Source organism: Mesoplodon mirus, assembly GCF_964341445.2.
Source record: "Mesoplodon mirus genome assembly, chromosome: 3".
NCBI classification, from domain to species: Eukaryota; Metazoa; Chordata; class Mammalia; order Artiodactyla; family Ziphiidae; genus Mesoplodon; species Mesoplodon mirus.
This window is the reverse complement of record NC_138978.1, coordinates 132,500,537-132,513,438: the sequence shown is the minus strand read 5'-3', so window position 1 is coordinate 132,513,438 and position 12,902 is coordinate 132,500,537. Positions and strand designations below refer to the sequence as shown.

At 33.2% G+C, this 12,902-nt stretch overlaps 1 protein-coding gene across 8 annotated transcripts in view; it reads right to left on the bottom strand.

Moving 5' to 3' along the window:
* Positions 1-12,902, bottom strand: part of CEP170 (centrosomal protein 170) — a 145,198-nt gene that overhangs the window by 16,508 nt on the left and 115,788 nt on the right. For 7 of the 8 annotated variants that reach the window (XM_082615760.1, XM_082615757.1, XM_082615762.1 and 4 more), the window contains one exon: positions 7,309-7,543. In XM_082615760.1, coding sequence (XP_082471886.1) covers positions 7,309-7,543 — 235 coding nt within the window. The remainder of the gene's footprint in view (positions 1-7,308; positions 7,544-12,902) is intronic. The other variant, XM_082615761.1, reaches the window with a different exon arrangement.

Genomic DNA, 12,902 nt, shown 5'->3' with positions numbered 1-12,902 from the left:
AGAAAAAAAGCCAAAGTTATGAGTATCTTCAGAAATAACAATTTTATGACTCAACAGAGAGTATGGATCTATTCATATGGTTGTTCAATCTAGGTTTACAAATTAATTCTCTAATACTTCTAGATTACATTTATTAGAATATTTTACAATAATGTAGTTCTTTATATCTCTTGTATCCTGTGTTCTTTCTTTGATCTCCAAGTTTATAACCCCTGTTCTTATTCTCAATCTCCACCTCTATAAATCTGCTGAAGGAGGAAATTCTAAAATGAACAGACCTTTTATCTGGAGTTTTGCTTCCATCTGCTTCCTTTGCAATACCAATAAAAACTCAAGCCTTCTATTTAGAAAAATGGATAATTTTCACATTTAATTTTATTTTATTACAAAATATGGATAGGCTAACAGTCCTTAAGGAAGGAAATATAGTTTCAGGGTTAAGTTCTATAACATCTATGCTAATTTTGTCTACCTCAGTGTCAGAACCAATAATCCAATTTCAAAACTTTTGTAGAAATGAATATGCATTATTTGTAAAAAGGTGGGGTAATGAGGACATACTTTATGAAGTTTATGATTTTCTCAGGTGAACTATCTCAGTAATGTCCCTTTTCTTATTTAAATCAATTAAAGGTTATTTTTCACTGAAGGGTTAAAAACAGGGGAAAATATATTAATAATACACTTTGGGTATACTGGAAGTTTAAAATATTGAAAATGAGAGTCCTTGTGAAATGTATGTCCTATTAAACATGCAATATTTGCAAGTGTGACCTAATAACCATGATAGAAACAAACTATCAGACTTTACTGACTTAAATTGCCAACATTAACAGTCTTTTAGGTTTTAAATTAACTGAAAAGGAAAATATCTGCTTTATCTTTTTAATAGCATATTAAGTTTCAAAAGTTTTTATATGTAATAGAGTTTCAAAGGATATACATATAAACCATGAGCATGAGACTGCCTTTGATATTACTGGAAAAAAGGAAGTGATGAGCTACTAAAGAAGTATACTAGCTTTAGAATCCTAACATTGAAACGAATGATAACAAATCAAACCTCTTGTTACTTTAACACTGGATAAGAGATTATAACTGTAACTTTACTTAGATTTTTTTTGGCGGTATGCGGGCCTCTCACTGTTGTGGCCTCTCCCGTTGCGGAGCACAGGCTCCGGACGCGCAGGCTCAGCGGCCATGGCTCACGGGCCCAGCTGATCCGTGGCATGTGGGATCCTCCCAGATCGGGGCACAAACCCGTGTCCCCTGCATCGGCAGGCAGACTCTCAACCACTGCTCCACCAGGGAAGCCCTACTTAGCTTTTAAGAAATAATTTAGTCTACTTTTTAAATGACAGGAGTGATTAAAATATAAAATTAGTTTTAGGAGAGACATTAAGGGTCATTCCAGAAAATCTTATGTTGAGTCTGACTTTATAATAAAGACTCAAAGAAGCTTAACTCTCAAGAGGCATGAAGATTAACGCATATACTTGACCTAGCTAAAGACTACAGGAAAGGTTCACAAGTTTCCTACTGATAAGGAAGACCTTATTCTTCTTTTGGTGGAAACTCTCAGTTATATTTATTATATGTTGATGGCATTTTGATGCAATATTACAAAAAACCTTAATGAAAGAATTATGGCAATCCACATCTATTGTGGGCATTTAATGAAAGCATGGAGAACTGGGAGAAATAGGTAATCTGAGCCACAAAAGACTGGCTTAGGTTGGGAGAGTAATGAATTGAAATTGGAAGCTCTTTTGGGTAGCCAAAGCAATTTAATGGCTGGCCCAAATAGAGGAATAAAGTATGTAGAATCTATTTCTGGCCATCAAAAGAGGTAGGGATTTAATTATATATATTTTTAAAAAGTTACCTCCCATTTTCTTCAATGAAACTAAGTTTAAATGCGAGCTTAGCACCACAGATAAGTTATATTTACTTAAGTGTAGTCTCTAAACTTATGAATATGCTTCAAATAAACTGAGCAAGTAATGAAGAGGTAATGGTAAGATAACTTTGAAGGTCTTAGCACACTCTTGGCCATCAATAAACAGTTCCTAAATAAATGAGAAAAATTAAAGAAACAACCACCACCACACCACCCCATGCCATCTCCACCAGACACAAAGTCTGCAAGTTAAAAGAAGATGATGTGAAGTCACCTGACAGGAAAATACTGCCCTTATTCAATGAGCAAGATTTGAGATAGCCAAAGTACATGCAAAGAGGTAGTATAAGGTACCCTCAGGTCAGAGAATATGATGAAGGCATAATATCTAGGAAATGCTGAAAAACTATACAGAAACTGAAGAATAACTGTCATTTGACAGTTATTCTGGGCAGATGTTTTGTTTCTACCCTTGCTATTTGGATCTGGCCTAGCCCAACAGAACAAACAGACACAGGCTGGACCTGGACTTCAGCTATTTTGAACCAATAAAGCTTAAAACTGACTGAACAGATGTACCTTATTCCTTGATAATGTAAGTTTTATCTCTATGGTGTTTTCTCCAAAATAAAAAATACTTTAGTATTATTAAAGCTCACTTTCACACATACCCCCAAATATAGTATATCCTTTAACTGTATTGCCATTAAAAGACTTTTTTAACTAAAATATATTGCTATGCATAGATGTTTCATTACATTACTTTATAGATTATAAGGAACCCCATACCACTTAATTCTGGCCACTAAATTAACCTGACTCTTACCAAAAAAAAAATTAAAAAAAGCTTTTAGTAATGTATTAAAATTACAAGTATTTGGTTTTTCATCATTAAGATTACCATACATTTGTAATTTTAATTGAAAATATTATTTAGGCTTGAAAAATATAAACCATAGTTCTATTTTAAAATTTTTAAAAATGTATTTGATAGGTATTCTTATTTAAATTTCACTAATAAAAGTATTATATGTAAAAGACTTAGTAATAATAAAAGCCTTTTCCCTCTTGACATGAAGTGTCAGATGACTTTACTTTGGAGGCCATCAAATCAGGGAGTAGGACTCATTAGGTGGATGCTCTGTGATACATTTATTTAACAATCATTTCAATATTTAAAAAAGAACAACAGACCACTTACATATCAGTGTTATTATTCTCAGGTAAAAAAGAACATTTTAAAATAATGTCTGGATTGAAAATGTGAACAAAACCTTGGTTGAGATTCTTAGGTTTCCTATTTGTATAGGGTAAGCCTAATAGAATATTTTATAAATTATAAGAATATAGCATTGATTCTGAAACTCCAATTACATCTGGAGTCATAAAGAAAACGGAAAGCTCACAATTAAGTTCTAAATATAATCATATTTGAGTATACACACACACCACACTTTCTCTGCACTCCACTTAAATATAACATTTATTGATAGCTTACTATATGTCAAGCACTAGGTCATGTACGTGCATCAGTCTGTCAACTCTTAAGTTGGCACTACTGTTACGTCCATTTTATGCATGAGATCACTAGAGCCCAGTTACTTAACTTGTCAAGGGTCATACAGACCTTGTGGGTAGAGCTGGGTTTCAATATAGAAGGCCTGATCCCAGAGTCCACGATTTTGATCATTCAGCCATACTGCATCCTTGTAATTTAGGTTATACCTCTGAGTTCAACAGTATTCTAGGTTCACTCACCATTTCCTGGCAATATCGTCTATGACCACAGCTTCAAGTATTTTGTCTTTGACTTCCAAAACGATGATTCTAGCTCTCATCAGCTTCCTATGTTGCAGAGCCATACACTTTCACATGGCTGTTCCTTAAGTACCTTAAAGTCAGTATGTCCAAAACGAAGCTTGTCTTCCTTCTTGTCTTTTGTCTTCCTTATTCTTACCAATATCCATTTGAACAACCATGGAGTCATGCTGGCAATCATCAAACGCTGTCAACTGTTACACGTCCATATCTCCACTTGTACCCTCACTAACACTATCTTGTCTCAGGTCTTCAATATCTTGCACATTAACTTCTAGAATAGATTACTAGTTTATCTCTAGGCTCTCTTCTCTCTCAAACAATTCTACAAAATGCCCTTCAGAGTTACTTTCTTTTAATATAGATCTTAAGTTACCTTCCTTTTCAAAAATCTTAAAGTTTCAACATACATAAAATAATACGCACACTTTGTAGCTGGCATTCAAAGTCTCCTATTATTTAGCTGGCTCCATATTATCTTCAATTTGGTCATCCAATAACTATACACCTTTACATCTTATACTTGGACAAACTTCGTATTTTTTAAAACCTCTTCTGTCACTCTGCCTGTATCAACTGCACACAACACTTTTGCTTCTTTCCTCTGACTCTGAACTGAGGACATCCATGTCTAAGTCATCTTTACAGTTCACTCACGCTAAACACTACATTCTGCTCATAGGAGTTGCTTAGGAATTCTTTGTTGAGTGGACGGGGATTACACGCATATACACAATATATATAAAGAACTTACACATACAAAAACTTGATTCAAAACAAAACTGTAGAGGTGTAAAGGTGCAAGAGGATCTCACCTTTGCAAATAATACCTTCAATCAACATTAGGATAAAATATTATATTGCCTTTATGATTTAATCCTCTCCTATAACATATCTATAATGAACTGGTTGTTAAACCTTAAAATAAAATATTGTTAACTAGAACTCTCTCCTAAAAAATTTAATGTTACAGTGGAATGTGTAATAATGAATCTAAAACACTGAAATATCTTTTAAGTGCATTGTGATTCAAATGAGAATGATATAATCTTCCAGTATAATTTTTAGGTTAAATGTATTATATTTGATAATCTGCAAAGGTGGCATTATAGCTTTGTTTACCCTAAAATTCATAAAGGTATAATCTAAGAAATTCCCAAGGGAAGCAAATCTGTATCTGTGTTATAATGGAGAAACTGGGACAAGCGCTATTGAAAGCACATGTATTGGGGGTACCTGGAAAAAAGTTTCCTCTTCAAATTGAAAGACTAAATATATTATATTTTGCTTATATTCTTTATATTCCAGATGGAATTTTTGTGCTTTAAGTTTAAACGAAGGTAAATAATTACTATGTACAGACTTACAAAGTGCTGGTTTAGTAATATAGCTCTAATATCTAAACAAATAGAATATGACAAAGCAGAAAACATTTTGTAATAAATTAAAATCACTATTGTGCTTTTCAAATAAAAGTATCTTTACCTATTACTCTTTAAAAAGTATTGCTCCAGGGGCTTCCCTGGTGGCGCAGTGGTTGACAGTCCGCCTGCCAATGCAGGGGACACAGGTTCGTGCCCCGGTCCGGGAGGATCCACATGCTGCGGAGCGACTGGGCCCGTGAGCCATGGCCGCTGAGCTTGCGCGTCCGGAGCCTGTGCTCTGCAACGCAACAGTGAGAGGCCCACGTACCGCAAAAAAAAAAAAAAAAAAAAAAAAAGGAATTGCTCCAGCATGTGAGTTTTCTTAAGTGAAAGTGATAGCCAATTTAAAGAAATAAAGCTATGTATTTCTCCATTCTATTTAGTATGTGATTCATAGTTATTTGAAAATAAATTTCCTCATATTAAGCAAACTTATCAGCGACTTACGGGAACATTAAATATCAACATTAACTTTCTTTCCTTGCATACTTCCTATCCTCCCCCCGCCTTTTTAAATTTCTTAATAAACAAAAAGAACTTTCTCTTGCTTTGAGATGTATGGCTGAAAAATATACCTTGAAAAATTAAATCCCAATAGCAAGTTTTATTAGCATAATGCTACTAAGAAACTGGAGGAAAAAGGCATGAAATCATTAGAGGTTAAATAGCCTAGCTTTAGAGTACTACTATAGATAATAAAATACACATAGACAAGGGTAATAAAATGCACATACTAACAAAATAAAACTAAGTGAAAATATAACAGACAGTTCTTTATTCACTTTCCCCTTTGTATCATAATTCTTTTCTGTTTAGGGGCAGGGAAGTGGGTTTGGCCCAGAAGAAGGTGTTTAGTGTTCTAGTTTGGGGTAGAGAGCTTGAGACGCAAAGCCTCCTAAGAAAAAGCAGAACACTCTAGTTCCCTCAGGTACCCCTTGAGCTCACGTGGTGAGACTTCTGCATGGGAAGGAGAAAATGATGAGACAAGAGCAAGGCCTGCTGTTGCCAGCTGTGACCACAAGAAAAAATGTAGTGTCAAGATTCTCTCACTAACAGTTTTGTGGGCCCATAATAATTCATCGGTCCCAAAGCACATATATGCCTGTACTCTAATCAGAACTGGTTTATAATGCTTCAATAATTATTGTCATTTATACGGCCAAAAAACAATGTTTAAGCAGCGTAATGAGATTAGAAGGGCATGTTCTTTAAGAACTAAAAGCAATCACAAGTGAATAGTCATTAAAGACAAAAAACCCAAAAAACCAAAAAACCTAAACATTAAACTAATGAGCCAGAAAAAAACAATTCACAGAAGTCCACAGAGTAAAGAAAACAAAAGATGAACATCATAAAATCATCATAAAAGTTTTTTTAAAAAGCATTTATGAACTATTATAAATAAATTCTTTAATAAATGTTGTCAAGTATAAAACTTGAAGATTAGGGTCTTAAACTAAAGGCAGAAATGATTTTAGCATGTACACAGTGAAAATGTTTAGGTAACATGTGGCATACTTACAAACTTAAAAAACCCTTAACTACTATAGCATTTGAGTAGAGCCTCTCTTTAATGTTCAACTACAATGTTATCAATTAAAAATCACATCCACAGCATGAATTTTACTTTTTATTATGTAACCTTAAGGTTATTATAAATACATTTATTTAACATTCAAAATAATATTTTCATTTAATTATTAAAGGATTGTACTGACTGTATCTAATGAACTCACCAAAGTGTGAGTAATAATCTGACTAACTCTAATTCTCCCCAGAGAACATTAGCAACATCTCTAACAAGTACACTATTATCTCTTTGGAAGGTAAAAGGAAAGTAATCAAAAATTTAGCTGCACAATTCTCAATTATGTAGAGCTGATACTGACTACCTTTCAAAAATTATATTAATTCATCAGTATCTCTACTAGAAATAAGAAAGGACGGTTTACCAAAATAAATTAATTCTACAATATGTAAGTAGCACTCACATTAAAAATACCATATGAAAAAAAAAAGGATAGATAGTAATACTACCAACAAAACTAAGTTCATAGTTATCTGTGGATTTCATTCCTTGGACTATTAGTACAAACCAAGTAAAAGCTAAACTTGTTATCAAGTTGAAACAATTTCAACTCTTAGAGATAACCCATTAAAACCAACCTGGCTATTTCTTCTCGATGAGCAGTCCAATCTCGGATGTAGTCTTCCTGTTCTTTTATCCGGTGTTTGAATGAAGAACTAGTAGGCATTGCTGACCCAGAGCTCTGCAATCGAGTCGTTTTCAGGGCTGGAGAAGTACGTAGACGGGTATGTTTAGGGGAATTACGGTTTGATCCAAATTCATCTTCTGAGGTGGAAGCATAATCAGTAGGAAAGCGCCTCCATCTTGAATTTACTAAATTAGTTTAATTATTAAAAAAAGAATTATTATGTTATCTTTTAAAAGAGGTAAAATAAAAATCATGATTTCAAAAACACCATGAGAGCACACACAGCACAACTTTCAATAACTGATGTACACATACCTCACAAAAACCATAAGTCTACTACTCCTTAAAGATAGAAACACTATACTTTGGTGAATTAAAAACAATGAGGAATTAAGAACAATAGAAAGATCACATTTTCTGTAGCATGGTGAATAAACATTCAGATGAAAAATTCACTAATGACAAACAACTAAGCAAGCTCTATTCATAAATGTTTAACTCGGGTACTATTTAATTGCAAATATTTCTCATTTAAGTGACAATATGGATTTTTTTTAATGATAGCAACAACAACAAAAAAAAATAAAAATAAAGGAAAAGATTTCCTCATGCCACATGGACTTTCAACATGGAGATGGTAAAAACCCTCTTTTCCCAACATACAAATATGCATAATTCCTGCTGTGGAAATTATGCCTTATGGCAGGAAAAAAAAACATTACCTCTGTCACTCAACATCCTGTTATGCTATGATTGGAAAAAATCTTTTTACACGGTAAAAACACAACAAAGCATCTTTAGTACAACTGCTGCTTTGACACTGAACGCATATGGTGAAAGCAGACAATGGCAATAAAACCTACAAGCTATTCTCACAACCACTGACATATATGGCACAGAAGATACTGACAACAGTCACATTAAAGAAAGTGGCAATCACTTTCTTATTTAAGGTTAGTAAAGATTTAAAAAATGGTTTTGCTGACACATTTGAAAATCAGAAGACAAATTAATGCAGACAGATCACTACTACTGTTAATATAAGAATCAAACATAAAGTGTGAAGCATAAAGTGGTAAAAAACAGGGAGATAATGGCTAATTCATGGTAAACTTCAAAAGGGCAGGAATTATGCCTATTTAAGCCACTAACGTGTACCTAGCACTTAGGAGAGTGTCTGGCTAACAAATGTTTAATAAATATGTTTGAATAAATGAATTAATTCCTAGATACTGACCATTTCCTTTTCTCAAATTAGAAAAAACTAGTAAAAAGCATGAGATGTTTTTGGTGGCTCAAGTGATAAAACCTTGGCTCCTGGTATAAGTTCCAACTGCTATTAATATTAGAAGAGTTTTCTTTCTCTCTCTCTCTCTCTCTTTTAAAACAGAAACTGACTCTAGGCTGTGTAGGTTTGTGAAGTCTAGAATTCCTTCATACTACTCCACTAGAATTTTATGCCTTTCCTTTCTTTTCCTCCCCTAACTACATTTTTGCCTGGGGCTCTGTAAGGCTGAGTTGGCTCTCAAACAAAATTGATACACACTGCGTCCAGTACTGCTTTAAGAACAGAGAAAAAGAAATCTGTAATCAGGACTACATCATAAATCAGAGCCTACCCATTTGTCTGGATTCAAACTCCTATTTGAGAGAATGAAGATAGGCAGAAACTTCACGGCTTTCTGTAAAAGTGTATGTAAATACATATATGGAACTCCAGGTAATTAATCATAGAGTGTTTTGAAGGGAGTAATAAATATAATTTCTGATTTTAACATTATATTCATTAACATAAATATTACTTTTACCATGGTGGAAATTTACTCATTTCTAGACATTTGAAAACTCCTTAAGTTGAACTGAGCCTGAGACGTGAAAACAATTTTAGGAAAAGTTAAGGAACAAGAACAAAGAAGTTTTTTTTAAAAAATAGAAATATGGCAAGGCAATTAGATATATGGCAAACAGATCTATACTTTTTAATAAAGGCATTTCATTAAATGCTAAATGCTCTTTATTTTGCTATCCTAGAATATGATTTATAAAAGGAAATTCATAAATAAAAAAACATCATTTGTTAGAGTAAAGTTCCTGATTTTTGATGTGGAAACTATATAACCACACCTAAAACTGAAAATTGGAGAGAAGACAAAACCAATAACAAAGAGTTATAATAAACTGCAGAAGATATGAAAACATAAGCAGGTATTATAGAACTCAGGTAGTTAATGTAGAGGTAATTTAGAGAGAATGGCATCAACGGCTGATAGATTTCTTGAGTGGCAGAGAGCATGAAAGCAGAATGAGAAAGTGAGAACTAAGTGCTAAATGTCAGGTGACAATATATAAGTTGAGCCACATTAGAATTTAATTTTAACAGTCTAAAGTCTTGAGGTCAGAGAATCATTACATTTTGGAGAAAGGAATAAAAGAGAAACTTCTTTTTCAAATGAAATTCATAAACTTTCCACCTATTTTTATAGGTCTATCTAGAATCCAGTAAGAATACTGAAGCTTCTAATAATAACTTGTAAAGGGGGAGAGGCAATATGGGGCCCCGGTGGGAGGCACAAACTACTGGGTATAAGATGGGCTCAAGGATGTATTATTATACAACATGGGGAATATAGACAATATTTTGTAATAACTGTAAATGAAAAGTAACCTTTAAAATTATATAAAAAGTTAAAAAATAATGGAAGGAAGGAAGGGAAGGAGGGAGGGAGGAATGAAGGAAAATAAAAAGAAAAGCAACCAAAAGAACAAAGCATATTTTAAAACCTGAAAGGTAACATATTTAGGTTTGTTCTCCTGAAACTGAGAGATAAAATAAGTAGGACATAGCAGAAAATGAAAATATGATTAATAAGTCTTCAAACAATTAAAGGTTATCTTTACCAATGGAAAGCCTATCATACACGGTGTGCTATGAAGCAAAGCTCTAGTTAACCTCTGGACAAAACTTGGCTTGTGTAACAGCAACGTGTAGAACTGAGAAGTGAAACGATGACTACTGGTGAAAAAGGGACTGGGAAAGGGAGTTTAAAGTCAGGACCTCTGACCTGTTATTTGTCGAAGAACTTCTCTCAATACCTTTGCATTCTTAATCTTTGCTCCCAAACTGTAACATCAGTACATTTTATCTGAAGAAAAATCCCTATAATCTGCTAGCTACTGCAGAGCAAACTTCAGGAAACAATGTTTTTAACTTTCCCCAGTGCCTTATTTCATAGAATTTTAGAAAAAAATGACCTCAGACATTAGATAGTCCAAATTCTTGAATTTATAGATAAAAATCAGGCCCAGAAAGGTCTTGCATTGCTTAAATCAAAGTTTAAGCCTGGACTACGGACTCCCAGAGTGCAAAATTCATTCCAAGTGCTTTACAAAAAATAAATATTTTATGTTTAAAAAAAAAACATTTCAAGTTAGACTAATTAAAAAAAAAAGACATCCTAGACTTCTCACAGAATGACTGTTTTTGTGATTTTTTTTTACCAGTGCTGAAAAATTTTTTTAGTTTTTTCTTGAATTTCATCATGCTTAGGTAAAATCACTTAGAGAATTAAATGTAATTTTATATCATGAGGCTTATTCATACATTTGTACTAATAAGGCATTTCAGATAAATCCTTAAATTGAAAATTTGTATTGAAGGTATCTGAAATGCCAATGTCTAAGAAGCTTCTTGGGTTGATGAAGTGCTAGACAGCACACATAATAAAATGAGAAAAAGTTTTAAGATGGGCTTAATTCATTTTGTAGCTAACCTGAAAATTATTTTAGCTACATTAGTTAAAAAGACTTATTTTAGTTATAAAATTATGCAACACTCCCTCTTGTGGAAGTAATAAACTACTACATTCACTAAGAAAACATACTATCTATGATGTATAAATAATTTAAAAAGGGAAAAAGAGTTATTAGGATCATTTATCTGTGACTGTTTTGATTTCTTTTACTGTTAACCAAAATTCTGTTGACATCAAAACACATCCACATCTACAGATGTAACAAATACATTTCAGAAAACAAACGTTGCATCTTCATACTTGTATCAGAATATTTTTGTGGGAAATTAAGCCACAAACACATTTTACATGTATATTTATAAGCAAGTAGCAATAAGACCATTTGAGGGAAAAAATCCCTGACAGTGTTCTGTATTGGTCTTTGACCTAAGAAAAAATAACTCAAGCCATGCATGCCCAACTTTTAACTCCTACCATCTATAAATTTTGAGGATTAGAATAAAAGTGGGAAAGCAAACGGTCTAAAGAAATTCTAAGATGTTAACATGATTTAAAAAATTTTTAGAATGTGTACTTAAAACATAATGAAAACCAACTGCTTTACTTTGATAATTCAGGGTACTAAGTTTTAAATGTATCGTATAAAAATAAATCTGGATATTTTAATATAACTTCATACTGAAGGATCATTGAAGAAATTTTGGTGGTATGGGGGGAAACTGAACTCCTAAAAACAAACTACATCAGAATTAAAGAAGCATAAAAGAAACCTTACTCCTAATTTTGCTAAATCCGATATTTCCATGCTTCTATTTTTATCACATATATTTCTTTGAAAAGCTTTTTTTTTAACATAGGTTAAAATACAGCTTCCTCTGGAAGCTTGCACACAAGTAGAGACAATTTCTCAGAGCTAGACTGGTTGTGGTCAAAAAAGCAATAGGTTGGGAATTAAAAGCCTTGGATTCTCAACCTGTTCTTGCTATATATATCTATGTGACCAGGGCAGGTTATTCCATCTCTTGGTCTTAGTTCCCTAAACTGAATAACCCTTCGAACTATTAAATTCCATGACTCTAATTATTTAATATACTGCTAGTAAGTATGGAGAAGGCCAAGATCACACACCTCAGTTTGCCCTAGGAAATTTCATTAAGCAATTCAAGGTACTTTTTGGACATAGAAAGATGTTTATCAAGTTCTGCATTCAAAGAAGCAGAAAACAAAATATATATGGCATCTTATAGCTGTTTCTTAGACTTGCTGAAGTAATCATATTTGGTTTGCATCTCAAATAAGCCCCTCTGGTAAATATTGAGGAATAAAATCAGATCACTCATGTGTTAAGAGCTAGATAACTAGTACCAAAGGAAGAGTTACCAAGAGTTTCATGCTACTTGGTAACATACAACTTATGTCACAGCTTATGTTAAGACAGGAGAATACTTAAACATTTTTATGTACTTAAATAGACATGAGGTGAAGAAACAAGCAATGTGGCAGAAGAAATCTGGTAAGAGTACACACCATAGAATGCAGCACAAAGAACTGTGAACTGAAGAAGCAGAGCCACATGGAACAACAGATAACAACACTGGGGAAACATAAATCAAGTGAGAGTACTTTTAAAATACTTGGCAACAAACCCATGAACCACCAAACAAAGCTTGAAGTGTAGAAACAAGGAGGACAACAGTAATAAGGGAAATGTCATCTATTCTTTTGGAATCAAGACTGTATGTTATTCTTTTGGAATCAAGACTGTATGTCATCTATCTTCAGCTTACATCCA